This window comes from Pseudopodoces humilis, chromosome 11, assembly GCF_049639895.1.
Source record: "Pseudopodoces humilis isolate 2021_Gansu_Grassland_sample_001 chromosome 11, ASM4963989v1, whole genome shotgun sequence".
NCBI lineage: Eukaryota > Metazoa > Chordata > Aves > Passeriformes > Paridae > Pseudopodoces > Pseudopodoces humilis.
In genome coordinates this window covers 16303233-16330494 of record NC_142210.1, presented here as the reverse complement: position 1 = coordinate 16330494, position 27262 = coordinate 16303233, and the positions used below count along the sequence as shown (strand labels likewise).

Below are 27262 nucleotides of genomic sequence, written 5' to 3'. Positions count from 1 at the left end.
CCCGCTGGTGGGGCGATACCGCTTTGCCGGGAAGCTCCTCTGGCATTTTGTGCCGGAGAGGTTGGAACTGGGGCAAGGGGCAAAATGAGCTCTGTGCCTTGGGTTCCCCGTGTCTCCCCCAAAGGGATGCATCTCCTTGCAGGTTATGGCAAAGGGGTGGCCCCTGCCAGCACATCCTGTCCCTGCCATGGAAGTGGCTGCCCCCAGACTATAGGGTGGGGAAGGGACAGGCAAGTCCCATCCTATCAGCCTGGGGAGTGATGCACCCCCTGGGGGTTCAAATCCTTCCAGCCCCTGTGTAGAAGGGTCATGGGGAGGAGGGGATGGGGGTGTGGTGAGATTCCTGGCTCAGTGGAGAGGATGTGACAGCTGTCCTGGGCCACTGCCGGTGGGGGGACGTCAGCTGTGTCCCCTGAAACCAGAGCCCTGGCATCCCACTGCTGACCTGGGGAAGGAGACACCTCTCTGGGCCCCCAGCCTTGCATTGTGGGATGGGGTGTGCTGGGGGGACACTGTGAGGCTGGCTGGGGGATCATGGGGGCAAGGGGAAAATGTGGGCACTGATGGCATCTCTGCCAACTGCAGTGGGTCTGCAGGGGATGGTGCCATGCTGGGGGGTCCAACTCCTTCCCCAGCCCATGCTGCCCCAAGTGTCCAGCCCACAGGGGAAGCAGGGCCAGTCCACCACCACATCCCCTCTGACAATCACCCCTTCCAGCCACAGCTGAGGTCCATCCAACAACACCCGTTCCCTGGGTGGGCATCACCCTCCCCAGGACACACACAGTGTTCAGGCTGGGCATTGTGCCCAGTGGGGCCCACTGAGGGCAGCTGCCAGTTCAGTGTCCCATGGCAAGAAGTACTCAGCTTTATTTTCCCAGACCAAGACAGGTGGGGAGAGGCTGGCCCATGGGATCCCCACACCCCTCTAGATGAAGCGTTTGTTCTCCTCCCGGTAGTCGTAGGGGTCTCCAGAAAAGGGCAGTGGTGGCGGGTGGTTGTAGATGCCCATGAGGAAGATCCAGAGAGTGCCCACCACCAGTGTGGGGGTGATGATGAAGAAGCACAGGCGGTCCAGGGTCCGGGCCACGCGGTTCCAGTTGTCGACCTCCTGTGGAGAGAGCCAGGAGCCAGGCAGTGTGGGGACACAGTGGGCACAGGGAGCCCCCCAGCCCCCCCAGTGCCCATGGTCCCACCTCATTGTAGCTGTTTTCTTCCCTCATGTGCTTGACAATGTAGTTGGCATTGTCAATGACAGGTTTGATGTGCTCATAGGGCTTCTCCTCTCCTGAGTCCATGCCCAGCGGCGCCAAACCTGGGGATGAGAGGGGGTGGTGAGATGGGCTCCGAAGAGCTGCCAGCCCTGCAGACCCCATCCCCTCCACCCTTCCGTCTGTCCCTGCGCAGGGGCTGTGGCTCACGGGCAGGGGTGATGCGGCTGGTCAGCCCGTGCCGCTCTGACTGCTTCTCGAACATGAGCTCGCTGCGGGACTTGACGCTGAAGTATTCCTCCGCCTTGGCGATGTAGCCGGCCGAGCTGCAGCGCCGGATGCATGGGGCGCCCGCCGGGCTCTCGGATGGCTGTGTCATGCCCAGCAGCCGGGGCAGGCTCTCCAGAAAGACCTGGGACACAACAGGGAGTGTTGTGTCCCTTGGCCACCTCCCCAGTGTGTTGCCACCTTGTCCCCACTTTCTGCCCAGACTCCATCCGGTGCAGATGCAGTGCCAGGGCTGTGCTGTCCCATGTCCTCTGTGGGGTACAGCGTGACCCTTGTACCCACCAGTGCACCCACCCCAGCCCACACCCCGCTCACCTCTCTGACCCAGTCAGACATGATGTGGGTGCTGGGGGTGCGGAAGTGGAAGTTGAGCACCACGACGGAGATGATCACCACGGCTGTCACCAGAAGCATGATAAAAAGCAGATACCTGGTAGGGAGCATGGTCTTGGAGCCAGCATTGCCACAGGGACTGGGCACAGGCAGAGCTGCCCTCTGGCACCAAGGGACTCCACAATGTCCCTGCTGCACTCAGTGGTGCCCAGAACTCACTTGCCGATGAGGGGGATGGCATGGGAAGTGGCAGGCAGGCGCTGGGAGATCAGCAGGAGGAAGACAGACTGGGCCAGGAGCACTGAGATTACCAGGGTCATCTTCTCACCACCTGAAGAAAAGGTGAGCTCAGGGAAAACCTTGCCCCACGTGCTTCTAGCAGAACCCCCAGTGCAGGGTTTGCTCTTCCAGTGTCCCATGATACAGTGCCCCATATTGGGGTTTTCTGTTGTGGGAGTACCCTGGGGTCCCTTGTGGGATATCCTATGCCCAAATGCACCTCTGCCAGGGTACCTGGCTGGGGTGATGGTGTTCTGCATGGGGATATTCCAGTTCCAGGCTGTCCTCATGCTGGGCATTAGGGTGTTGCTGTGCCCCAGGACCTGGTGCAGGTGTGGGACACAGAGGTGCCCCATGGATGTGATTCCCATTACTGGCACACATGCCACAGGGCTCACTCACTGTCAGCGGGCAGGTAGAAGACAAGGATGACCATGAAGGCAATGAGGATACAGGGTATGACGATGTTGATGACATAGAAGAGCGGTTTGCGCTTGATGATGAGGTAGAAGGTGATGTCCTGGTGCTCACTGGTGTCCAGGGGAATGTCAGGGTAGATGTTTTTGCGGGCTGGGCGGTGGATGATTTCCCATTCCCCATTCTCTGCCAGGGCACAGGGGACAGCACACAGCATGGGGGACACCCGCCATGACCATCCTCACCAGGTTCACTAGCACCAGCCTCCCCCACCAGGGTGTGGATAGCATTCCAAGGTGGAATGAGTGCCAGGATGCCAAAGCCCCCGGTAGTGAACTTTCTCTATGGCAGTGCACCCCAGCTCCAAAGCGTCCCCCCACCACTGTCACCCTCTTTACAGGGTGTCCCATTGCCACAGGACATGGCAGAGAACACCAGCATTACCTGTGAAGCCTTCAGGGTCAATGATGATCCACTCCACTGGGTAAGACTTCCCCGTGTCTGGGTCACTGTCCGTCTTCAAGTGCATGTTGATCTCCAGGGCACTGTATGCCAGCGACCTGGACCACAGCCGGGGGGACAGACAGTGAGGGGCTGCTGGGTACCCCCCACCCAACCCCCCTGACCTCCAGCATGATGGACTTAGGCCACCAAGTCACCTACAGACCCCCACCTCGCTGCACCTCAACAGCAAGGGGAGGTGCTGGCAGCAGCAGGCACCCAGGCACAACATGGCCACCCTGACCACCAGCCAGCACCTGAATCTGAGGGAGCAGTTCTGCCAGTCAAAGGGGAAGAAATCAACATTGATGAGGCAGGTGCTGCGGAAGATGGCAGGTGGCAGCCAGTAGACATAGCCCGTGTCGTAGATGAGGACGTTGCAGTAGTAGGCGACCTCGAAGAGCCCATCATTGCTGTGCCAAGAGGGAGACAAGGTTATGGCACTGTTGGGAAGGGGCCAGGAGAGTCCTGGACATGCACTGTAAACAGTGCAGAAGGATTGGGAGGGGAAATTAGGGCACAGCTCACTTGTTCTCCAGGACTATCTCTGGCAGCCACAGCATGTCTGGTGGCAGGCGGAGCACCTCGACGCCCCCAAACTCAGACTTGTTCCACTGCAGGCGGTAATCAGTCCAGCCCTGGAAGGGAGAATCCACAGCTCACTCCCTCACCATACTGGGCCACCCCATAGTGGCACAACTGATGCTGTGACACCTGTCCCTACTCACGTGCTCGAGCCATACGTTGGTGGTGAGTGTCTCGTCCACCTCTTTCTGCAAACAGCCACATGGGGCAGTGAGATGCCAGGGTGTCCCCACAGCCCAGGACCCCCAACCCTCAGCATCCAGGGTTGGGAGAGCAGCCTCAGGGTTCCCTCCCATGCACCCTCCCTCACATAGGGGGGAGGCATGGCTGGGGGGCACCCCACAGTGGACCCTCCCCACTGGGGCTCACCAGTGAGATTAGGTTGGAGAGGGTGAGGGCCAGGTAGACATCTACAACCTCGTCAGTGGAGACCACAGGGCGCAACTCTTTGTCATAGCCCTTCTCCTCGAACAGGTGGTGGATGAGCCGCTCCTCGTGGTTCACACAGAGTCCACCTGAGGGTTTGGGGTCAGGCAAACCAGGGGGCTCAGGGGTTACTGGGCCCAGTGCCACCCCCCTAAGGATGCTTGGCAAGGGCAGGGTGGTATAAGAATAGAGGGGAGAGGAACAGGCCAGGACACTGCATGTCTGTGCTGCACAGGGGACCAGACGTGGACATGCAGGAATGACAGACGTGTGGGAGCACATGGTCACACATGGTCACGGGACAAGGACGTGGGCACAGACACAGAGCAACACACAGATAGAAACCCAGCACAGAGAGGGACACAGACACGAGACATCTGGATACAGACATGGTGGAGCTGTGCACACAGGTGGCTTTACATACAGAACACACATGGACCAGCGTGTGCAGGGACACATGGTCATAGACTGGGGACAGACAGGCACTTACAGGGACACATGGATACAATGACACTGTGCACTGGCAGCACATAGCCTGGGCAGGGACGTGGCTCTGGGTGGCACAGCCACAAAAGAAGCACAAAGGACACGCAGTGAGCAGACTCTGCCAGGTAATACCCAAAATGCAGCCCTGGGGACCCTAGTGCCCAGTTTGGACCCTCCCACCATCATCCCCCACTAGCCTCACTGAGGGGGCCCATAACCCATTGGCACCCCATGCAGCAGAACAACGGGGCACCCCATGACCCAGACCCTGCTCACCCGACAGCATCAGTGCCCCGAGCAGGGCCAGTAGCAGGTTCCCCATGTGGTGCCCACGGTGCCCTCACGCCGTGCCAGGCCCTGGCTGCTTCCCTGCCTGGCCTGGCTGAGCGGATGTCCGGCTGCCGGAGGGAGTGGGAGATGGATGGTGCCAGGTGCTGAGGGGGAAGGGTACCGGCACCAGAGAGCCGCTCCAACCCCTCTCTTCCGGCACCGCCACGTGCAGGGAAGGGGAGATGGGCAGGCACAGCTGGTCTTGCCAGCCCCACAGGTGTCAGCCCATCACCCTGAATCTGGGCACCCCAGCACAGGCACTGCTGGGCACGGGGAGCAGCTGTCCCTTTCCTGCTGCTCAGCAGTCCTGGGATGCTGCTCGGAGAGGCAGGGTCCCCACAGCAGGGTCCCCAGGGTACCCACTGATGCCCAAGCACAGGGCTGGCACCCACCACTGATCACAGACCCCGTGCACACTCAGCCCCTGCATCGGGAGGTTTCATGTGGGGTGCTGAGGGTGTCACTGGGGTGAACACCAGTGCTGCGCTGTGGGTGCTGCATGGGCAGGAGGGGTGTCTGACCCCTAGGGAGGGGGCTGGGGAGTCTGTGCCAAGGTGGACACAGCAGGAACCAAGGCTGGAGGCATCACTTCAGAGTACAGGGGGATGGGAAGGGGGATGCAATGGGATGTCATAGCTCCCCTGGAAAGTGCCTCCATTGTCACCCACTTAGCCAGCACTGGGTGACACAGCACTCACTTCACATTTGCCAGCTACTGGAAAATAGAACCCTTCTTTATTGAAAAATAAACCTTCTCTGTACAAATAAATAACAGGTCAGGCGCCTCTGCGGAAGATGGGGTGGGAGTGGTCTTGCCAAGGTGAGGGTCCCAGGGGAGAGGAGGACTGTGATTCCTGGCTGAGGTACTTCAGGTACCCACCAGGGCCATATCACCCTGGGGAAGGAAGTGCTGGTGGGAAGAGAGACTGAGGTACAGTTGGAGATAAAAGGGTGGAAGAGCCTGAGACGGGGAGTGGAGTGTGTTTGAAGGACAAAAGAGACACCTGCCCTGGTGCCCTCTCCCCATGCTGGCACACTGCCCCAGGGGCACCATTAGGTTTTCAGCACTTCTAGCGCCAGAGCGACAAGGCCAGGCATGCTACGGGCCAGTGAGTCACTCTCCAGCCCCACAAGACCAGTGAAGGCTGTGGGGCGGCCCCCTACAGTGGCCCGAACCTGTGCCCGGTACAGTCCCTGGGTGTTTTTGGAGCCCAAGTCCACCAGGATCTGTGGGGAGACAACAGTAACGTGAGTCCCAGGGGAGCCAAGGGTAGAGCAGGACAGTGTCAGGCTGGGGAATGGCATTGCCTGGCTGCCAGGGTGCATGGCTCAGAGTGGCTGGATGGGGCACTCACCTCTTGGAAGGTCATGGCCAGGTCTGCCTCGGGCACCCGCAGCACCCAGGCATATAGGTCCCGCACCGCACCCACCCGCACTGCCGACTCGTTGAGGCCAGGACAGGCTGCAGCCCCTGGGATGGGCAGGAGAGACATGGAGGGGACATCAGGGATCAATCGTGTGGGCACCGTGCTGCTCCCCACCACAGGGAGGAGCACCCTTGCTCTGGGGACGCCAGAGGGGCATGGGCAGAGGGCGGGGAATACAGCAAAAGACTGTCCCACTGAAACAGGAGAGCCCTGAGACAGGGGGGTAAGGCTGGGCTTGTCACCGTCCCCATGGGGATACCTAGCTCCCCATAGGGTCTGTGGGAGCTTACCTCTGCCCACACCTGCCTCCTCCTCCTCTTCCTCCTCCACCCTGGGCAGCTCCGTGGGCACCAGTTCACGTTTCTCCCTCAGTGCAGACCCTGCCACCGAGAGAGGTGTAAAACCCTGGTGGGCACTGCCCAGACACAGAGCTGGCCTGTGGATGGACACCCTGCTGCCCCATTGCCCCCAGTCCCTCCAGGCTCACGGGGTTCATGGCTTGGAACGAGGGTCCCTGCCAGCTCTCCAGATGCCCGTTGTGGCTCCATGGCTTTTGGGGTGGTGCCAAGGTCCAACTCTGCTCGCAGCTGGGTGAGGAAGGCTCGTCCCTGTGCCACCATCTCCTCCACCACATCCTCACCCTGACAAAGGGAAGAGAGGGACAGGATGGGTGATGGGGCACCCACAAGGCACCCGTGGGCACAGCCACGTGCATGGTGGCAGAGTGCAGAGCATGGGTGTGCTAGTGTCACACAGGGCATTGGTGACATGCAACTGCTTTGTGGCTGTGTCGGGTGAGATCCTGAGCTGCAGGGTCAGACCCATGGCTGGCTCCGCACTGGCTGGATTTGGGAACACTGGTTTCAGCTGGGGATGGTGAGATGCCCCTTCTGTGGTGGCAAAGTGAGAGATGCCACTTCTGTGGCTGCACAGAGGACAACGGACCAAGGGATGTCAGGAGGGGACATGGGAACTGAAGGTGTTTGGTCCCTTGTGGTCCAGTCACGGGAGGACAGGGGTCCCCCAGCCTGTCCCTCCCCACATACCTGCAGGAAGAGCTGCATCTCCCCTGGGAGCTGCTTCCTGTCCTGTGTTGTCACCAGATGGCTGCCCCCTGCCATGGTCCTCAGAGCCTCCACCCAGTCCTGCAACTGGGGTCCCACTACCCCAAAAAGCTCTGCAAAGGGAGGCATCCGCCTGTCCCCCCACCTGGAAGCACAATGGGGTGAGCTCAGACTGGGTGGGCAGTGTCCACCTTCTTCACCCCACCTGGGCACCCTGGGGGGATGCTCTGGTTGCAGCAGGAACAGGATCCAAATGCTTCAGGCTGTCCCCAAAATGGCAAGTCAGTTCCCACCAGTATCTCAACCACCTCCCCAGCCTCTTTAGCCCTTCACCCTGTGGCCCACCACACCTCACCTGCTGGGGGGTCTCTGGGATCCCACTGCTGTGGGGCTGGATTGGCCCCGTGCCACAGCCAGGCCTGCAGGGACAAGAAAAGGACAGGACAAGAGATAGAGGAGCCCTATTGGGAAGCCATGGCAAGGGGCTGGTGCTCCATCCACCAGCATAGGGGAGACTGAGGGGACCCCAAATGGGCATGGGCTGGTCCAGCCTGGGAGAGTACCTGGGGCATCCCTGCGGACACGGGGAGGGAAGAAGTGCCCGTAGATCTTGCCCAGGAGCTGAGGCAGAGTGCGGGTGAGGAAGGAGAAATCAAACTGGTTTTGGATGAAGTCCCCAGCCTGGCGCAGGAGATCCACCAAGGTCTGGGCATAGGAGTGCAGCTCTGTGGGCGCAGAGGTAGAGATGTGGCCCTGGCCCCATGTCAGAAATGGGGTCCCTCCCTGCACCCTAGCCCTGGCATGACCCCCAGCTCACCGCATCGTCTCGTTCTGGCATGGCAGGCCTCCTCGGCCAGGCGGGCACAGGTGGCCCGGCCCTGAGGCGCCCGACAGGATCCGGCGTAGAAGGCGCAGAGACGGGCGCGCTCCGGGGACTGCTGCTCGGGGGGCAGCTGTGCCAAGGCTAGCAGGTCGAAACAGCTCGGTTCTCGGCTGCCAGGGGCAGCTGTGAGAGAACCGGTACTGACATGAGTGCTGAAAACCCCCGGGCATCTCCATGACCCCGCGGTGCAGCCAGCAGCACTCACAGTCCATCTGGAGACTCAGCCAGTCCGTGAAGGCAGTGACACGGGTGTAGACTCCTGGCTTGCCCCGCTCACCGCAGCCATCACCCCACGAGGTGATACCGTAGAGGACAAAGTGGTGCGAAGTGGGGTCCTCGCACGCCAGCGGGCCCCCTGAGTCGCCCTGCAGGGGAAATGCCTGTGCATTGGGCTGGGCTGGGACTCCAGCCGTACTCACGGGCTGCGGTACGTGCCCGGCACTGTGCGAGGGATTTTTGAAGTGGGGTGCTGACAGTCCCTCAGGCACGGTGGTACCTGGCAGGAGTCGATGCCTCCAGACAAATACCCAGCACAGAACATGGCACTGGTGAGAAGGTCCTTGCCCAGGGCACCCCGGCACGTCTCCTGGCTGAGCAGGGGTACCTGCGCCTCCATCACCACGTCGGCTGCTGGTCCCTCTGCCAGGCAAGGCACCTGTTACAGTGTCTCCTGTGCCCGGCCATCTCCCTCTCTTTCACACCCCTTGCTCTGCCTCGGTGCGCTGGGGCTGGACACCCCAGAGGGCACAGAGGGGCACACCCCACGGTGTCTCTTACCTTCGTAGAGGGAACCCCAGCCCGCGATGTAGCAGGGGGTGCCGGGGCTGGGCTCCGCGGGGCCGCTGGGAAGGCACACGGGGCTGACGGTGGATGATGGGGCCAGCGGCACTGCCAACTCCAGCAGCGCCAAGTCCCCGTGAAACGTCTTTGGATTAAACTGGAAGGAGACGCGGGGATGTCAGTGGGGGCCCCTGGGCACATGGAGGTGTGGGTGCTGCCCACGTCCACCGACCTTAGGGTGAGGCAGGATGCGCCGGACGGGCACTGCCCGCTTGCCCGCTCCCGGCTTGCCCAGCTCGTAGTCGCCCACCACCACTGTCCAGGCCAGCTCGTTCCGGTTCCTGGCGGGGTGGGGAGCAGCCAGTTACAGGGGTGATGGTGCTTCCCCGTGCCCGCCTCTGCAGGGACATCATCCCCACACTGCTCCCACCGTACCCGCCAAAGCAGTGTGCCGCCGTGAGGACCCAGGAGAGCCCCACCAGCACCCCTCCGCACATCAGCTCCCCGTGCAGCCGCACCGACACCAGCCAGGGCCAGGCGCCCCGCGGGGCCACGCTGCCGCCCATGATCCGTCCTCGGGGGGCTGTGGCGTTGGCTTGTGTGATCCCGCGGCGCCCACAGCTCCCTGGGGGACAAAGTCGGGATGACTTTGATGTCTGATGTCCTGCAGGCGGGCTGCTGGACATCCCGTCTCCCAGGTGGGCTCGGGTGGCCGGGGATGGCCGTGGCAGGTGGAGGGGGTGGCGGGAGATGAGGCGCGTCGGGCGCGCTGTCAAGCCTCATCGTGCTCACGGAGGCGAGCGGGCGGAGGGCCGGGGGCACCCCGCAGCCCGGCAGCTGCCGACGCTAACCTCCGCCCCCCGGCCCAGCGGGCAGCCGGGGGCCGGGGGCGCCCGCCGGCGTGGTGGGGGCGGGTGGCGTGGGCACGGCGGGGCCGCCCCGGCTCACCTGGCATTGCCGCCTCCGCTGCTGCGTCAGGACTCGGGGCTGCGGCCACCGTCTCTGCAGGGATAGGCTGTCATGGCATGTGGGGACAATCTCCCCCTAGTCACCGCCACAGCCCCCCTGTCCTCAAATCGCCCTAGTTCCTTTCAGTGCCCCCAGACCCCCATCAGCCCCAACAAACACCCCTGTACCACCCCAGGGAGTGCTCATCACCCCCAGTGACTCAGTCTCCCCAGTTTCCCCTTGCTCACTTCTCCCACCAGATTTTTCGTTGCCCCTCAGTGTCCCAGCCCAATTTGCTCATCCCTCCAAATACCTCTATCTGCCAAATCTCCAATTCCCTTCCCAGATCCATCTCCTAGCCTTCCATTCCACCAGAGATCCCCCACTCTATCATACTCCCACCCCCATCTCCCCACTCCATCCCAACACCCTCTGTCACCCCAATACCCCGTATCCCTTCCCTGGGGATACCCCATTTGTTATTGTAGGGTCTCCCATCTCTGGGAGGAGCTGGGGGGGTGCAGGTGCCCACTCACGGCACTCCTGGAGGCGGTGGCGGCAGAGCTGGGCGCTGAGTGGGGCGCAGGTGTGCAGGGCCCCCTCAGGCGGGCACAGGCGCTGGTAGGGGGCACAGGCTTGGCTCAGTGCCTGATTGCGCTGGGACAGCTTGGGCAGCGCCTGAGCATCCAGCAGGGCCTGGCAGCTGGGGGGCATGGCAGGGGGCACAGCTGGTGCTGCAAGGACAGCAGGGCTGTGGGCATCACTGTGTCCTCCCTGTGCTCCTCTGCCCAGGCCACCCCAGACTCTGCTTTGGGATGGGTGGGAAGGGAGCATAATAGGCTGTGGAGTCAACATGTTTGGTAAGGTCTTCTGGGAACTGGGGTATGCTTTTGGGGTGAATATCAGAAAAGTTCACAAGGGATCAGGCAATGATTTGGATAGGGCTCCAGGTGGTTGGTAAGATCTGGATATGATGGGAACTGTTTGGGAAGGGTCATTAGCAGTTAGGGATATGTTTCAGGAGTCTGGGCACTGTTTTGGTAAAAGCCTGTAGGTTAAGCCTGTAGGGGATGAGTATGGATAAGATCTTGGGGTATCATTTTAATAGGATTTCTAGGGGATGATCTAGGCATCCAAATTAATATTTGGGTAGAGCCTCCAGGCATGGGTGCAGGTTTTGGTAGGATCTTCTGGGCATGGGATGGTTTTTGGGTAGGGCCCCTGGGCGGTGTTTAGCTGGGGATCCTGGTTTCTATTTGGGTAGGATGTCCTGGGGGCAGGGCAGTGGGGGTAATGGGGTCATGACTCACGTGGGCAGTGGCCGGTGGTGTTGGCGCAAGGTGGGAAAAGGCAGGGGGCACAGAGCCCGCAGGCACCCCACTGCCGCTGCTGCTCAGACAGTGCCCGCTCCAGTGCCAGCAGTGCGCTCCTCAGTGCCGCCTCCAGCACCAGTGTCCCCCGGCTCGACAGTGCTGATGGGTACACACAGGGTGCTCAGACCCCCAGAGCCCCTCTGCTGCCCCCCACCACAGCCATGGGATGCCCCCAGCCTGCCTGGTGCCTGTGCTCTGGTATTGCCATAGTGAGTGTCAGGCTGGGCATGGCCTGTCACCCCTTGACATTACCTAGAGTGACAGCCACCGGTGTCACTTCCCTGCTGGGACTGGCACATGCACACCTGCGTGTATGCCCAGGGCTCTGTGTGCCTATTGTACACAGAGACAGGGTGTGAGCCCAGGCAGGTGTGCCTCTGTGCACACTTTTGAGTGCACACTTGTGTGTACCGGAATCCATGTGCCCGTGTCTTCCTGTCCCTGCATGTGCCCATGTGTCCCTGTGCCTGCCTTATGTGTGCATCCCCCCGTCTGCCCCTACCTGTGACCACCTGTACCCACGAAGAGCCACCTTCCTGCTGGCCATGCTGTGGCAGAGTGTCCCCTGGGACTGGCACAGTTACTAGGACCAGGGGGAGTGTTGGTGCCGCAGGGCATAAACCACAGCACGCCCTGCATCCCCTGTGTCCCCTAGTGCCACTGGCGGCACTTGACACCCAGTCCAGGCAGCACAGGCACGCTAGGGTGAACCCAAGGGTCCCGTCTCCTACAGCCACCCCATCTCCAGCCAAACTCTTCCGCAAAGACACCCCGTTCCTGTGCCCCACTGACCTTGCAGGATGCTGGCCGGCATGGGGTACAGCCTCTGGCCCAGGGGAGCCCCCCCCACCAGCTGCAGCAGCGGCAGCAAAAGCACGGGGGGGAACAGCCGGGCCCCGAGAAGAGCGTCCCGTGTCCTCTTCCCTCTTTGCTCCATCCCCGGGCGGGCAAAGGGGGGCAGGCGGGGGGAACCCCCGAAATGCCCGAGGCAGGCAAGGAGGGATGGATATATACGGTGCCCCCCGGGCGGTGGGAGGAGAGAGGGGCCGGGGGAACACAAACAGCCGAGTTCATTAATGTCGCGCCAAGATGCCAGCTCGGGGCGGGGGGCGCGGGGAGGGGGGGGCGCAGCCGGGGCCTCAATGCCGCCTTTGTTCGACGAGGCCTCCGGGCGGGCAGCATCAGACGGGCGCTGCGCTCCGGCGCTGCCCGCGGCCCTTGATCATTTTCACGCCAAGCCCCGGCCGCGCCACCCTCCCTCCTGCGGGCCCCGGGCCGGTGGGAACGCACCGGCGGCTGCGGGCGCGGGGGGCCCGGGCTGGGCGTGGGAGCCCGGCCGGCGGTTTCAAAGGCGGGCAGCGGGCCGGGAGCGGCCGAGCGGACAAGGCGGGGGAAGGGAAGGCGGGGGTGTCCGGGCGGGGGGGTCCCCGCTCTCTGTGCCAGCCTAACCCTGGCAGTACGGGTCGCCCCGCGCAAGTGCACAGCACAACCCCGTGCTGAGCAGCGGCTGCCCTCGGGGATACCCCTCCGATGCCCCCCGCCGCAGTACCCCCTGTCCTGCCTGGGGTGCGGGAAGGAGGATGTGCCCCGGCGAGGGGCAGGTGGGACAGTGTCATCGGTTGTTCTTCTTGCTTGTTCTCCTCAGCAGCGGGCCCGGGCTGGGGGCAGCTTTGGCCCTAGGGACGGGGGGGCTACACTCACCAGCCCGGCAGGACAGTCTACTCCGTGCCTGCTGCTCAGCTGGTCATTGGCACCACATTTTGGCATGCCACCGTCCTGCCCCCGTTTCCACCTTCCTGTGCCCAATAGCTCAACCTCAGCTCCTCTGGTGAAAGAGTGCAGCTGCATCTCCATCACCTCTTCGGGGTGCAGCAGATGTCCGTGCCCCCACCTCTGTCCCTGTAAAAGGGACTGAGGTTTCTGAGTCCCATGTCCATTTGTGGGGTGCCCATCTTTGCTAGGGGGAAGAGATGGGTGCCCGTGTCCAGACCTCTGTCCTTGCTAGGGGTAGGTGTCCGTGTCCTCATATCCACTGGGGTGCCCCGTGCTCCAATCTCTGTACTCCGTAGGGGGTACCCACGCCCCGCTCTCCGTCCCCATTAAGTGCAGCAGGTGCCCGTGTCCCCATCCCCGTTTCGAGTCCGAGGGGTGCTCGTCCCCATTAGGGGCATGAGCGACTCCGTGCCCGCCCTCCCCCCGGTCTTCCCGGCCGCGATGGTGCCAGCGGGGCGCGGACAATGCTGCTTCAGTGGCACATCAAAGGCGCGGGCTGCCCGCGGCTGGCACGGCGACAGGCCCGCCGCAGATGAAAGCTCCGGCCCCGCGGGCTCCCACCTCGGCCGCGGGGGCACGCTGCGCCTCTGCCCCACAGGGGACGGCGGGGCCGGGGCGGGGGACACACCACTGCACACAGGGGACCGGGCTCCCGCCCCGTCCCGGTGCCCCCGCACGGATCCCCCCCACCAGTGACACGTGGGGGTCCAATCGGTCTGCTGACCGCAACCGGCGCTCACGCGGGTACTTGAGGCCGGAGTGGTGTTCGCCCCCGGCCGTACCGTGCCCCCCGCTCCCGGTGCCGGTGCCAACCCCATTAACCTAATTGGCGAGGCGCTCGGCCGCCCCGGGCGGCGGCGGCAGTGGGACCCCGGGGCCCGGGCAGATCCCAGCCCTGGCGGCGGGCAGGGGGGGACGGTGCCCCCGGGGCCCCGATTGTCCGGTAATTGGCGCGGGCAGCCGAGCCCGGCCGGCAGCACTGCGGGGCGGGGGAGCGGGCACCGGCGGGGGCTACACCGGAGTTCCCGAGGGTGCCCTGGTCGGTATCAGGGTGTTGGCTACTGGGAGGTCGGGGACAGGGGGCGCCTGGCGATGTAGGGGCGGGTTTTGGGGTGCAGGGAGGAGTGGGGCGAATTCGGAGGACGCTAGTGGGAGGACAGTGCCAGGTACCAGAGTGGGAAGACCCCGGAAGGGCCGAGGGTTGGCGGTTTGGAGTGACTCGGGCTGGGGGGAAGTCACTGTAGGGGTGTTGAGGTGGGGCCTGGGGGGGCGGTGGAGGGGATCGCTACGGGACAGCGTTTTGGGACAGGGGCCGTGACAAGGGAGGGGGGCTGTGGGCGGGGCCAGAAAAGGGGCGTGCCCAGAATGCGCGTGGGGCGGGGCCTCCATGGCGGGCTCACGGGGGCGGGGCCTGTGAATGGGGCGGGGCTTGTCGGAGGGGCCCGCTCGGGGGCGTGGCCTGAGCGGAGGGGCAGTGGGCGGGGTCGAGTCTGGGCGGGGCTACGTGTAGGCGAGACCGTGTGGGGCGGGGCCATGTGTGGGGCGGGGCCCGGCGGGTCGGGACCGGGTCGGCGGGCGGGGCCGCCGGGGCCGGGGCCGGGGCCGGGGCCGGGCGCATTTCGGGGGCGGCGGGGACCGAGCCGGGCCGGGCCATGGCGAGCTCGGAGCGGAGCGCGCTGCTAACGGTCCGCCTGGGCGGCGGCTCGGCCGAGGAGGAGCGGGGCCGGGAGCGCGGCCGGGCCGCCGCCGCCCCCCGCAAGCTGCCCACATTCCTGGGCGTTGTGGTGCCCACGCTGCTCTCCATGTTCAGCGTCGTCCTCTTCCTGCGCCTCGGTGAGTGCCGCCGCCCCCGGGCGCCCCCCGCTCCCGGCCGCGGCCCGGTGCCCCCCGAGAGTCGCCAGATCTGCCTGGTACCCCCAGCCCGGCCTCCGTCTGATCCCGGGGCCCCCGCGTCTGGAGCCCCGAGCCACCCAATCTGGGTCGCCAGTACCCTCCCAGTGCCCTCTCCTGAGCCTCCATCTCTGCTGCAGTCCCAGTGCTCCCCTCCAGTTCGTACCCCAGTCCCCACAGTCTGGGGCCCTCGTGCCCTTCCCCTGCCTGCTCAGTTCCGCCCCGGCCTGGGGTCCCAGTGCTGTGTGTCCCCACCTGACCCCACTAGGCTTGGGGACTTGGGTCTCCGGACCCAGGGACAGGAACCTGCAGGACAGGAACCCAGTTAGGACCGTAGGGACCTCTGTAAGGGACACAAATTCAAAACCCTGGTGTTCCTGGAGCAGGACTCCCGTGTCTTCCCAGTGCCTTCCCTAAACGATATTCCAGTGCCCTCATGTCCACCTGTCCCCCAGTGCTGGGACCCCGCTGCTTCCCAGGCATCCTCCAGTGCCGGGCTCCAGCACCCCAGTTGTCTCCCGCATCCCACCCAGCGTCCCAAGGGGCAGAACCGTGGTATCCCCTAGCAGATACTCAGCTGCCCCTCTGTGTGCAAAGGGCACACATTGTTTTCCAGTCTGCCCCCAGTTTGGGTTATGAGTCTGTTATTGAGACCCCTGGGAGACGGGAGCAGGATGGACATGGACTGGGGCAGCTGGCAGCCTTTTGGGGGGCCCTGAAGGGGGTAGGTGCCCACCATGGCCCGGGGCAGGCGGGGGCGGGCAATGTTTGCCGTGGTCCGGGAACAGGAAAAGCTTTTCCTCTTTCGCTTTCCGCCCACGAAAAGCCCAGGGTGGGAGTTGGCTGCCTGCCCGGGTGGCCCCGCTGGGCCATGGAGGGGGGTGGGCTTTGAGACCATTTCCCTGTCTGGAGACCTCCCCAGGCTGGGGGCACGGCGCTCTACTGGCATTATTCACTACTTCCCCTGCTTGGGGTCTTCATACAGGCCCCAACCCCACAGCGAGAACCGGCGTCTCCCTGCCCGCCCGGGGCTGTGTTACCCCGGGGACCGCGGGACTGTCGGGAAGGTGTCGGGTGGAGGGGAAGGAAAGCTGCCAGGAAGAGGAACTTTCCCTCTCTGTGGGGCCAAGGTTCTCCCTGTCAGCTCCCCGCTTCCCCCACACCTCACATGCTCCCCAGATCTCCTGGCTTAGCAGCCCCTTCTACTTATGCCCATAGTGCTCTTGGGGCATCCCTTTATTTCCACCCCCACCCACCCTTACATTTGGCACTCGGATGCCCTCCGGCTCTCTAGGGACCACAGCAGGTGCCCCCAAACCCAGCCTGTCGCCCCAAGGGTTGCTTGCGATGCCCGTGCCCCGGTCACCCGCCCTTGCCTCTCCCGCGGGCACATCCGCGGCTTGGCTTGTGGCTGAGATAGGGCATCGCCCACAGCCGCGGGCATCCCCTTCCTGCCCGCAGTGTCACCAGCCGGGATCGCTGCCGTCACCCCAGGCAGCGTCGGGGGTCTCTGGGCCCCCTCTCTAAGGGAACACCCACCCAACCCCCGGGAGCAGTGCCGTGGCTGGCAGGGACTCCCGGACTGCTTCTACTTCCTGCTGTTTTGTAGGCAAGCAGGGAAACAACACTGACTCCCCACTCTGGGGAACAAGGGTGGCAGCAGGGCACAGAGGTCCCAGCAGCAGAGCCCTTTCCTTGTTTGTTTGGGTTTGGGGCACACCTGGGCCAGACACAGGTGGAAGATGGAGAGACCCTGAGGGAGGGGGGACACTGGCAGGTGCTGCTGTAGGTGGGAGGTGGGAGCATCCTCATCCTGGAACAGAGGGGGCTGGCAGGTCCTGGGGGAAGCTGTGGGCACAAGGATGGGGGTGGCTGCGTGCCTCAGTGGGGTGATGTCTGTGTGTGGTGGCAGTGCCCAGGGGCTCTGTCCTGCAGGTTGAGCTGTCCATGCTCAGCTAATGGGCATACTGGCCTCCTCTCCCATCCTTGGCAGGGTTTGTGGTGGGTCATGCTGGGTTGTACCAGGCCCTGGCCATGTTCGCAGTGGCATATTTCATCATTGGCATGACGGTGCTCTCTGTGTGTGCCATTGCCACCAACGGGGCACTGGATGCTGGAGGAGCCTACTGTATCCTTTGCTGTGGTGCTGCTGGGATAGGACATGTGGGACAAAGCTGTGTGACTTCCCAGTGGCCTTGGGATGCCGTGCTGGGGCTGGGACCCTGTTGGCCTGGGAGAGAGGGGTGGGAGCATCTGATGGTGGTTTGTGCTGCTGACATCTTCCCTTGACTCGAGCAAGATATGATCAGCCGTGCCTTGGGCCCAGAGTTTGGGGGCAGCATCGGGATCATGTTTTTTCTGGCCAATGTGTGTGGCAGTGCCCTCTATGTGCTGGGGCTGGTGGAGGCAGTGGTGGACAGCTTTGGGATCCCGCCTGGTGAGTACCTGTGTGGGTACAGCAGATGTCCCTTACCTGAGCAGCCCTGGTGATGTGCCAGGCATGCCAAGCACCATGCCCAGCATAACCAGCCGTGGCTCGCTCACCCAGCCCTCTGGCCAGGCCCATCATGCCTGACACAATGGTGGTAGCTCTCAGCTCCCAGTGATGCCCCCTCCAAGCCTTGCTGATCCTGACTTGTCTGCCCAGGGCAAGAAGCGGGTACAGGCGTCCACGTCCTGCCCCAGAGCTACTGGTATGAGCTGCTCTACGGCACTGTGCTGCTGGCACTCTGCCTCCTCGTGTGCCTCGTGGGTGCCTCTATCTATGCCAAGGCCACTTTCCTCATCTTCCTCATCGTCGCAGTTGTCCTGGGCACCATCCTTGTCAGCTTCTTCGCCACACGGCCCCTGAAGGTGCCCATCCGCCTGCCCAACGGCAATGGCACTGAGACCGATAATGGCTTCTTCACCGGCTTCTCCCTCAACACATTGCGAGACAACCTGCACGGTGAGGAGAGGCTTCCCTCACCCTGCCTGCCATGCCCACTGTCACTGCCCCATCCCATGGGGCTTGCTGGAGGGTGGGGGCAGCTTGTGGGCACAAAGCAGGTGCTGTGGGGTGGTTTCTCCTGTAGTTTGTGTGTGGAGAATTGAGGAGAGGGCCTGTGGTGGGGCTGTGCCACCTTGGACAGCCTATCCCACCCCCTGCCTGTGTGTCCTGCAGGTGAGTATAGGGTGGACTACACCACCGGGCAGATGATGAGCTTCAGCTCCGTGTTTGCAGTGATGTTCAACGGCTGCACTGGCATCATGGCAGGCTCCAACATGTCAGGTATGGACAGAGGAGGTGCCTGGCAGGGTGGCACTGGGAACAGGAGCTGAGGCTGGGAGAGATCAGGTGTGTTGTGTCTGTGGGCATTAATGCTGCCTGCTCCTGCCCACAGGGGACCTGAAGCGCCCGAGCTACTCCATCCCGCGGGGCACCATCTCTGCTGTGCTCTTCACCTACCTTGTTTACAACCTGCTGGCTTTCCTCATGTGTGCCACCTGCAACAGGTACGGCCACCTGTCTGCATGCCAGGGTGTGCCTGCTGCCAAGGCATGCTGGCCTGGGCCGAGACGGATCCCAGTGTGTCTGTGTCCCTCTCCAGGATCCTCCTGCAGAAAGACTATGGCTTCTTACGTGACATCAGTATCTTCCCACCGCTGGTCACTGTGGGCATCTATGCTGCCACTCTCTCTGCAGCCATGAGCAACCTCATTGGGGCATCCCGTATCCTGTACGCTCTGGCCCGGGATGATCTCTTTGGTGAGTGCCCAGAGTGCAGTGTCACTCATTGGAGCCCACTCAGCAGGTTGTCCCTGCTGGGGACCAGCACTGACACCAGGGAACTCCCTTCTTGGTGTGGAGGTGATGGTTTGTGGTTTGGTGTGTAGCATTTGGGTCACCTGCATGCCCTGGAATTTGCCGCCGCCCCAGCACTCGGGGTGGGGATGGGACTCCTGGCTGGTGGTTGAAGCTGTGGCTGCCTGCTGGGGTGTCCCAGCCCAGCCTCTCCGCTCTGCCTTGCAGGCCGGGCACTGGCACTGGCCAAGAAGACATCTGCCAGTGGGAACCCAGTGATGGCAGTGATCCTCTCCTGGTTGGTGGTGCAGGTGAGTTTGTCAACGATGCTTCCTTCCTGGCCTCGCTGGGTGAAGATTGGTTGTCACCTGGGCTGGATGTTGTGGAGCCTGGCACATCCCCCTGCCCCTTACGATTCCTCCCACAGCCCCTCTGCCCTGGGTGTCCTACTGCAGTAGTGCCCTTTCCTCCCTGGGGCAGGAGGTATCCCATAAATTAAGGATAAATCACAAAAAGGGAAAGGGATTGCTGTTTGTACCCTTCCTTACCCATCATATCCCTGCGATACACCCTAAGTGGACAGGGATGGCTTGGGCACATGCCTCACATGCTGTCCCAGGGTATGCATTCACCCTGTGCTCTCTGCAGATTGTGCTCTTTTCTGGGAAGCTCAACACCATCGCAAGTGTCGTGACAACCTTCTTCCTCCTGGTTTATGCCACTGTCAACCTGGCCTGTCTGGCACTAGAATGGGCCTCGGCCCCCAACTTCAGGTACCCACTGGCACAGGGGAGAGAGGCTGTGCTGAGATGCTTGGCAGGCACCCATCCCTCCATTCCTCTATCTGTGATTCCCCTGCCATCCCTGGGCCTGAGATTTATTATGAGGGGGTAGGCAGACATGCTGAACACCCTTCTCCTGGGCATTAGAGGGGCAGAAACACCCCTGTCCCTGGGGAGGGAGAAGGGGACATGTCCTGGAATGGCACTGGCTTGGCACGGTTCTCGTGCACTGGCACTGCTTTGCTGAGTGGGTACAGATAAATCCAGCACCACTGGGGACCACCCACCCCCTCCCCTTAGGCTTTCCAGAGGTAATTTATAGCCTGTGCCCGGCCGGCATCCCCCGGGCAGTTTGCCAAGCAGTGATGGAACCCACTTTCCATTAGCGCTAATTAAACTAACAGAGAAGGGGGAGGGAAGAAGGGGGATTCTGGGTGGGAGGAGGAGGAAAGATTTTCCAGGAAGAAGGAGTATGTGTGGCAGGCAGCCCTAGCCTGGGGTGCAGGGTGTGGGGTACTCTGGTGTGAGGCTGGGCTGGTATGGCTGCCCAAATCTGGGGTGCAGGAAATGGCTGGGGGAAGTCTGATCTCCCTCCTGGGTGATGCCCACTGCCCTCAGTGCAGGATGCTGACTGCACAGCAGGGAGTCTCCCAGGTAGGCAGAGGTGTTCCACAAGTAGGGCTGGGAGGTACTGCCTGGGAGTCCCCCAGAGGCCCCATTCCCAAGGGAGAACTGATGCCTGTGCCAGGCTGTGGTTTGGCCCCCATCCGCCCTGCCCAGCTGCTTCCTTGACTTGGCACGGAGTGGGGCAGGATCAGTGCCTGGGGGGAGCCTGCTGGGGTAGGTAGCAACAGGCCCCTCTCCCACCCTACATCTGGTGCCTCCCCCCTCCCCTCACTGAGGTCTCTATCAAGCACAGCGGAAAAGGATTTTAATTACCTTTCAGGAAAAACAGCAATTAGAGAAAATAACAGCTTCTCGCCTCCCTGCCTCTGCCTCCCTGCACCAGAATGAGCAGGCACCATGGCTGCTGGTGCTGCCATGCACTGCCCAATACTACTGGGGTGTGCCAGGACAGTGCCAGCCCCATGGCCATCATTGCTCTCATTGCCCAGGGCTGGCAGCAACAGGCTGCCTGGTGCCCTGGGAGATACCATCTCCCCTCCATAACCTCTCCTTCAGGCACATGGGGTGCCCGACATGCCCTGGGCTGGAACAGTGGAATCATTGGGGTGGGTGGTGTGACCCTTTGGCACAGCTCCCCTTGCTGTGCCCTCCCTACAGGCAGCATGGGCACCACACGATAGCAGGTGTCCCCTCCTCCCTGCTGCAGGCCCACTTTCCGGTACTTCACCTGGCACACGTGCCTGCTGGGCATCGCAGGCTGCTGCGTCATGATGTTCCTCATCAGCCCTGTGTCAGCCTCAGCGAGCCTTGGCTTCCTCCTCCTCCTCCTCCTTGCCCTTCACTACCTCTCACCCAGCAGCACCTGGGGCTACATCAGCCAGGCCCTCATCTTTCATCAGGTAAGCCCCTGTCCTCCTGTTGTCCCCTTACACTGGAAAGCTGGTGTTCCCGTGGCAGCTCAGCTGTGTCCTGGGCAGATGTCCTCAGGACTAGCATCCCCAGGGGGTGGTTTGGTGAAACAAAAAGGGTTTCCTCACCTGTTTCCCTCCCCCTGCCCTCCAGGTGCGGAAGTACTTGCTGATGCTGGATGTCCGGAAAGACCATGTCAAGTTCTGGCGCCCGCAGATGCTGCTGATGGTGCAGAACCCGCGAGGCAGCGCCCGCCTCATCGACTTTGTCAACGACCTCAAGAAGAGCGGCCTCTATGTCCTGGGCCATGTGGAGCTGCAGGACCTGGGTGAGGATCTGCACTGTCTCCTGTGCTCATGTCTTCTGCACTTTGCTGTGGTGCCAGGGGACTGCCCAGGCTTCTTGGACTGACACTGCTGCCCAGTTGATGGCTGGGGAATTGTCAGCATTTCGGGCACATGTGTGGCACATTGGGCTTAGCTGAGTTGTGTCTGTCCTGTGCTTCCTGTGCACATACACTTACACATGTGCACAAGTGTCCATCCCTACACGTGCCCATGGGGCTCCTGCATGTGTCGGTGCTGGCACATCAGGCATGTGCCAGCCAGGTTAGCACCTGCACACACCCAGCACACACATGGGCACACACTTGGCACAGCCTTGCACACGTGTGTGCTTGTGTCCGACCTCACCTCATGCCTGCTTCTGCGTGTCCAGGTACCTTGGGGGTGTTTGCACCCTTGCGTGTGTTGGTTTGCACATGTGTGCTCTCCTTGGCACGCGTCATGGCTGATGCAAAGGCTCTGTTCCCCCTTCCCTGCTGTTGCTGTGGTGACTAATGGCCTGAAATTGGGGAGTGGGGATGGGGCTGCCTGGGGTTTTTTTTATACATTTATGTATAATTTTATATTTCTCTCTGTAAGCACCTTCATCCCCCTTCTCCATTTCATGGGTGCTGGGGTGGGCATAGGGTTTTGCAGCAGGGGTGAACACCAGGGTTAGCCCCAGTATGGGATATCTGTCCCGCTGATGCCGGTTTTGCCCCCTACCCAGACATGCTGCCCTCAGACCCGCTACAGCCCCAGCAGGAATCGTGGCTGAGCTTGGTGGACAAACTGAATGTCAAGGCCTTTGTCAGCCTCACCCTTGCACCCTCAGTGCGACATGGTGTCCGGCAGCTCCTCTTCACCTCTGGCCTTGGTAAGTGGTCCCTGGTCTGGATATGGCTGAGTGCCCATCTTGCTGTGCCTGTGGGCTGAGAAGTGCCAAGGGGTTTGGAGGCACCTGGATGGTCAATGCCAGAGCCAATTTTGCTCTTGGAGGCATCTGGAGTGAGTGGTGCTGTAGGCAGGTTGGGGTTTGGAAGTATCACTGTTGGCAGTGTTGAGGGGCTTGAAGACACCTGGATGAGATATGCCAAAGGATTTGGAAGCACCCAGTGGGGGCAGTCTTGAAGCTAAGTGAGAGAGGTATTGGGTGGGCAGAGTGAAAATCAAGTCAAACCTTGGAGATATCTAGGTGTGATCCTGAGGGTGAGCAATGCCAAAGTCAAGCTGTGGCTTGTTGACATGTGCAGTGCCAGGAGGGCTGGTGGAGCCCTCTGCCTCTGCTCAGCTGGGCTGGTGCTGTCTCTCTGGCAGGCGGGATGCGCCCCAACACCCTGGTGCTGGGTTTCTATGACGACGAGGCACCACAGGATGGTCTAGCCCGGCACCCCGCCTTCACCAGCGCTCGTGAGGAGGTTCCCCTGGGCTTCCCCCCACTGCGGGCACCCACCTCTCCCAAACTGCTGTCAGCCCGGGAGTACGTGGGCATTGTGGCTGACGCCCTGAAGATGCTTCGCAATGTCCTGCTGGCCCGGCAGCTGGAGAGCCTGGACAAGGCCTGGGAGCTGCGGCGGGCCGCCAGCCCCCCGCCCACCATCCATGTCTGGCCTGTCAACCTGCTGCGGCCCGACAGCGCCCGCTATGCTGACACCTGCAGCCTGTTCCTGCTGCAAATGGCCTGTGTCCTCAACATGGCGCGGGCCTGGCGCCGGGCCCGCCTGCGCCTCTTCCTCTGCGTGGAGGCAGGCACCATGCCCCATGCCCAGGAGGAGAAGCTGCGCCAGCTCCTCAAGGACCTGCGCATCCAGGCCCAGATCCAGCTGGTGCCCTGGGATGCCATCACCCGCCTGCACTGGCAAACCTGCCAGGGACCCCCAGGAGGGCCAGCAGAGGAGGAGGAAGAGGAGGAAGGGGTTGTGAACTTCCCAACCAACACCACCCAAGTGTCAGATGAGTATGTGTGTGCCGCCAACAAACTGGTCCTGGAGCAGAGCCCCGCGCCGGCCGTGCGCTTCCTGTACTTGCCGCGGCCGCCGGCCGACACCAGCCTTTACCCTCTCTACCTGCACCAGCTGGAGTTGCTCACCCGTGGGCTGGGCCCCACCGTGCTGGTGCACGGGGTGAGTGCTGTCACCAGCACCCAGCTCTAGGTGACCCCCAGGTTCCCCCCAGCGCCCTGCACACTCCTTTGCCCAGTGCCTTCAGCAGCCTGAGCCTGGGGATGGCCCCAGTGTCTCCATCCTGGTGGGCAAAGAAGGTACCCTGCAGTGAGAGGTGGGTGCAGGGAGGGGGTTTGATTTTCGGGGATCTCTCCTGTAGAGGATTAAAGCTGCCCTGGCAGGATCCCAGCACAGCTCTGGGGCTGGATGGGCAGCACAGTGCATTCACAGTGCCTTTTTTTGGGGTAGGGCATAGCAGGGTCCTGGGGGAGCCAAGCACTGGGTGCCCCAGTTGTCTGCTGGCAGCCCCTTAGTACCCCCTCTGTACTTCCTCCCCTGCCGCAGCCCCCATCCTCTCCTCCGCCAGCTCCTCCGGGCACCCAGCCAGCAGCGGGGATTGATTAAAGGCAGCCTCGACCTTGGTGCCCCAGCTCCCCGCCATCCTCCTGCCTTTCATTAGGAAAAATTAAATGGGAAAGGGTGGGGGAGGGGAGCCTGGAGGCCTGGGCTCCCTATGTGAGGCTGGGTGGGTGGGGGAAGCAGCCGGGTGCTGGCCCTAATGGCTGCAGTGTATGGCACCCTAGATCTCGCTCAGTACCCCCAGTGCTACTGCATGGGGGGCATCCAGATGCTCTAATCTGTAATCCCCCCACCTCTATGGGTGCTGATCATCTGGTCCTGGCAGGAAATGGGAAAATAATTTGTGGTGGGGTCCTTACCCACACACCTGGGTCTCCTGACCTGGTTCTTGGGGCATTGTTATTTCTCTACATGCATCATGACCTGCAGGGGGAAGCTGGCCTTGCCCCCTGCCTTCCTTTATTGATTAGAGGAGGGCAGGAAATTGCCTGGGTGTTGGACGATAAATCCATCGGGTGCCTGGCGGGTGGGCAGCGTGCCCAGTGCTGCCTGATGGATTGCTTCCTATTAGCCCCAGCATGGGGGGCTGCTCCCGGCCAGGCTGGGCTCCAGCAGGGGTGACAAGTGTGGCACTGCTGCCTGTGCCTGCTCTCACCAAACTTGGCACTGCTGGCTGGCAGCTCTGGTCAGGCAGAGGGCTGGAAAAATCCAGACGGTTGGGTGCAACTGGGGGTAAAAAATGGTGGAGACCCACATTTTGCAGTGGATTGTGCCCTGGCTGGGGAGGAGGGCTGGGGCTGGCTTTGCTCCCTGCTGCAGGAGCTGGGTGCCCTGGGGTGGGCACCACGCTTCCCACAGGATTTATTTACAAACAGTCGGAAGCTGGCACAGGGTAGCCTGGCACCAGCGGGACCCGGAGGCCTATAATGTTAATTATCACCACGTAATTAAAAGCCCATAAAAAGCCTCACACTTCATTAAATTAAAGCTTCCCCTCACTGTGCCCATGGGCTCCAGCAGAGTTAACCTTGGCCATGCCGGGCACCAACACCTCTGCAGCTGGGACCCGGGGCTGGGGGTGTATGGGAGCTCAGGACCGTGCAGCCCCCCACAGCATTGTAGGGGGGTGCAGCATTGCACGTGCATGGGCACCCTGCAGCACCAGTCCTGTCACTCCTGGGGCACGTACCTGGGCACACCCAGGGCTGCTGTCCCGGTCAGAGATGCCCACGCATGGGCATGTGTGCCCATGGCACTGCTGCAGACACACTGTCACACACACCGTGGCATGGGCAGGGGGCTGACATGGGCACACACAGCCAGGTGTGCACATGCAGCATCGTGGGCCCTGCGAAGGCAACGCCGCACGCCAGCACCGCGGCTCCGGCAAACCAGCTCTGGCACGCAACGCCCACGCGGCACACACCTACACAAACAGCGTTTTTCCTCATTCTCAACAGCCAGAGGTGCAGACAAACAGCCACACTCACAGTCTGCACCTCCTCCAGACTCCCACCCATTGGTGTCTGTGCCCAGAGGGAATGGGCTGTGAGAGCACCCATCTGTGCCTGCCCTCTCTGTGCCTTGATTTCCCCGAGTGCTGGGCTGTGCTGGGGTACAGCAGGGTGAATGAGGGACCCCCCAAAACCTCCTGCCAGCTGAGTGCTCTGGATCAGGGCTGCAATGCCAAGGTGTGGGGGGGGATACAAAGTGGGGAGGAGGCCCACCAGCACACAAGGAGGGGTGTGCGTACACGTTCAGGCAGGGATATGCATAAACTAGGAGTGTGTGTGCATGTGCACAAAGGAGGGGGTGCTGTGCTGAGGGCTGTGCACGAGCACAAGGGGTGTCTGTATGTGCACCCACCCCTAGGTGTGACACGAAGGGGGAGCCAGGAGAGCACCCTTATAAACTCGGGGTGTGCAAACTGGCACACGCATCTGCCCAGAACCCCAGGACTCCACTGCCAAGCGGGGCCGTGGGCAGGGGGCTGCGGGGGTGGGTGCCCATGCCCCGGCCCTGCAGGGATGGGCAGCCAACAGGGCCTCGGCTATTTCTTGGAAATTTTGCAGCATTCATTTCAGTGCAAATAAAAGCTGTCATTGCCGGAGAAATGATACTGATCGGGGTCTGAAAAGACAGCAAATTACCCGCCTGAAAATGCACCGCTGGAAAAAAATGCATATTAAACACACAAAAAGGCACTTTGCCATCAGCCGCACTTCCCCCGCCGCTCCAGAATAACCACACTTTACATAATTCTCCCTCTCCACCTCCGAATTAATTTCGCAGACAGAGGCAGAGGCAACCCTCTGACAATAGCGGAGGGGAGACGCGGCGGCGGCGGGGGGGAGTGGGGCTGGGGGAGTGCCTTGCTCTGGGCTGGGGGCACGGCAGTAATGGGATGCCAGGTTTGGAGCTGGGGGAAACCGAGGAGTTTTGGGGGGGGGGGGGGGGGTGCGGAGGGACTGAGTTGCTCGGGAAAGATGAGTCCAGGGGTGAGGGTTGTGGGTAATGGGTGGATGTACCCAGCTGTGGGGTGGAGCACTCTGGTACTCCTGCCTTGAGTGCTGGGAATGGGGCTTCTTGGGGTGGGACTTGTGGGGTGATGACCACCCTAAACAGGCAGGTCTTGAGCCAAATGTTTCCTATAAGAGACAACCCCTCTCTGGTGCCAGCCTCCACCAGGCATGTGGGTGCACCCAAAGTACACCACGAGGCCGTGTTGCCCACCCAGGCTGACACTCCCAAACTAGCACCCCTCTAAGAAACCCCCCGGGAACCTGCCCTATTTTACTGGGGGTGAAGGCACCATGCCCTGCACCCCAGCACTGCCGAGGGAGCACAGCGGGTGGAGCAGGGGTCCAGCGGTGATGGGGGTTCATCTGGCTGCACTGAGGGACTGACAGAGGTGAGGGCGGGTGGCGGAGGTTGGCACTGCGCTGCTTTGCATTTTCAATGACAGACCCATGCCGGGTGCTCGGGAGAGTGGAAAAATCTTATTTGTCACCTGCTGGCGATGCGCGGAGGCTCCCGCGCCGCGGCTAATCTTGGGGAAAATGAGGATGCCGGCGGGGTAGCCCGCGGGATGGGCAGGGCGGAGTGGGGCTGGTGAGCTGGGTGCTGCCCAGGGCCTGTTTGCGATCAGAGCTCTGGGCCACGGGATGGTCGCACCCACTTGGTGATCTCTGGGTGTGTTGGCCCCATGGCACGGATCCTGCTGTTTTGTGTGTGTGGGCTGGGCAGCGCTTGGGCATCCAGAAGCAGGTGCTCTGTCACCCAGCCCAGTCTACAAAGGGGTAAACTCTTTTCTTCCATCCC

The 27262-nt window shown here is 62.1% G+C and overlaps 3 protein-coding genes across 5 annotated transcripts; 1 reads left to right on the top strand and 2 right to left on the bottom strand.

Annotated features, from left to right (window-relative positions):
- Positions 1–868: 868 nt before the first annotated feature.
- CHRND (cholinergic receptor nicotinic delta subunit) lies at positions 869–4925 on the bottom strand. Of its 2 annotated transcripts, XM_005525014.3 has the most exons (12): positions 4803–4925; positions 3984–4129; positions 3758–3802; positions 3558–3667; positions 3287–3442; positions 2973–3088; positions 2514–2714; positions 2052–2163; positions 1815–1929; positions 1422–1623; positions 1197–1315; positions 869–1111 (listed from the first exon to the last, which is right to left on the bottom strand). In XM_005525014.3, exons 1-12 carry the CDS (start codon positions 4846–4848, stop codon positions 929–931), a joined length of 1551 nt encoding a protein of 516 aa, XP_005525071.1. In that variant the 5' UTR covers positions 4849–4925; the 3' UTR covers positions 869–928. The 2 variants fall into 2 exon arrangements, with proteins under 2 accessions (XP_005525071.1, XP_087917174.1); XM_088061048.1 differs by lacking the exon at positions 2514–2714.
- A 984-nt stretch (positions 4926–5909) lies between these two features.
- Positions 5910–10074, bottom strand: PRSS56 (serine protease 56). Its single transcript, XM_014254374.2, has 14 exons — positions 9959–10074; positions 9446–9635; positions 9243–9351; positions 9008–9167; positions 8727–8869; positions 8436–8595; positions 8165–8353; positions 7911–8072; positions 7703–7766; positions 7330–7492; positions 6771–6924; positions 6574–6663; positions 6212–6327; positions 5910–6083 (listed from the first exon to the last, which is right to left on the bottom strand). The coding sequence occupies exons 1-14, from the start codon at positions 9963–9965 to the stop codon at positions 5910–5912; spliced, it is 1881 nt and encodes a 626-aa protein (XP_014109849.2). The 5' UTR covers positions 9966–10074.
- A 4635-nt stretch (positions 10075–14709) lies between these two features.
- Positions 14710–26055, top strand: SLC12A9 (solute carrier family 12 member 9). 2 transcript variants are annotated; one of them, XM_088061209.1, is made up of 13 exons: positions 14710–14937; positions 16988–17122; positions 17294–17431; positions 17642–17941; positions 18218–18265; positions 18378–18489; positions 18585–18742; positions 19007–19089; positions 19427–19551; positions 20894–21086; positions 21250–21424; positions 22150–22296; positions 22737–26055. In XM_088061209.1, exons 1-13 carry the CDS (start codon positions 14757–14759, stop codon positions 23570–23572), a joined length of 2631 nt encoding a protein of 876 aa, XP_087917335.1. In that variant the 5' UTR covers positions 14710–14756; the 3' UTR covers positions 23573–26055. The 2 variants fall into 2 exon arrangements, with proteins under 2 accessions (XP_087917335.1, XP_005525070.2); XM_005525013.3 differs by having other exon boundaries at positions 14711–14937; positions 18158–18265.
- The last annotated feature ends 1207 nt before the right edge of the window (positions 26056–27262 follow it).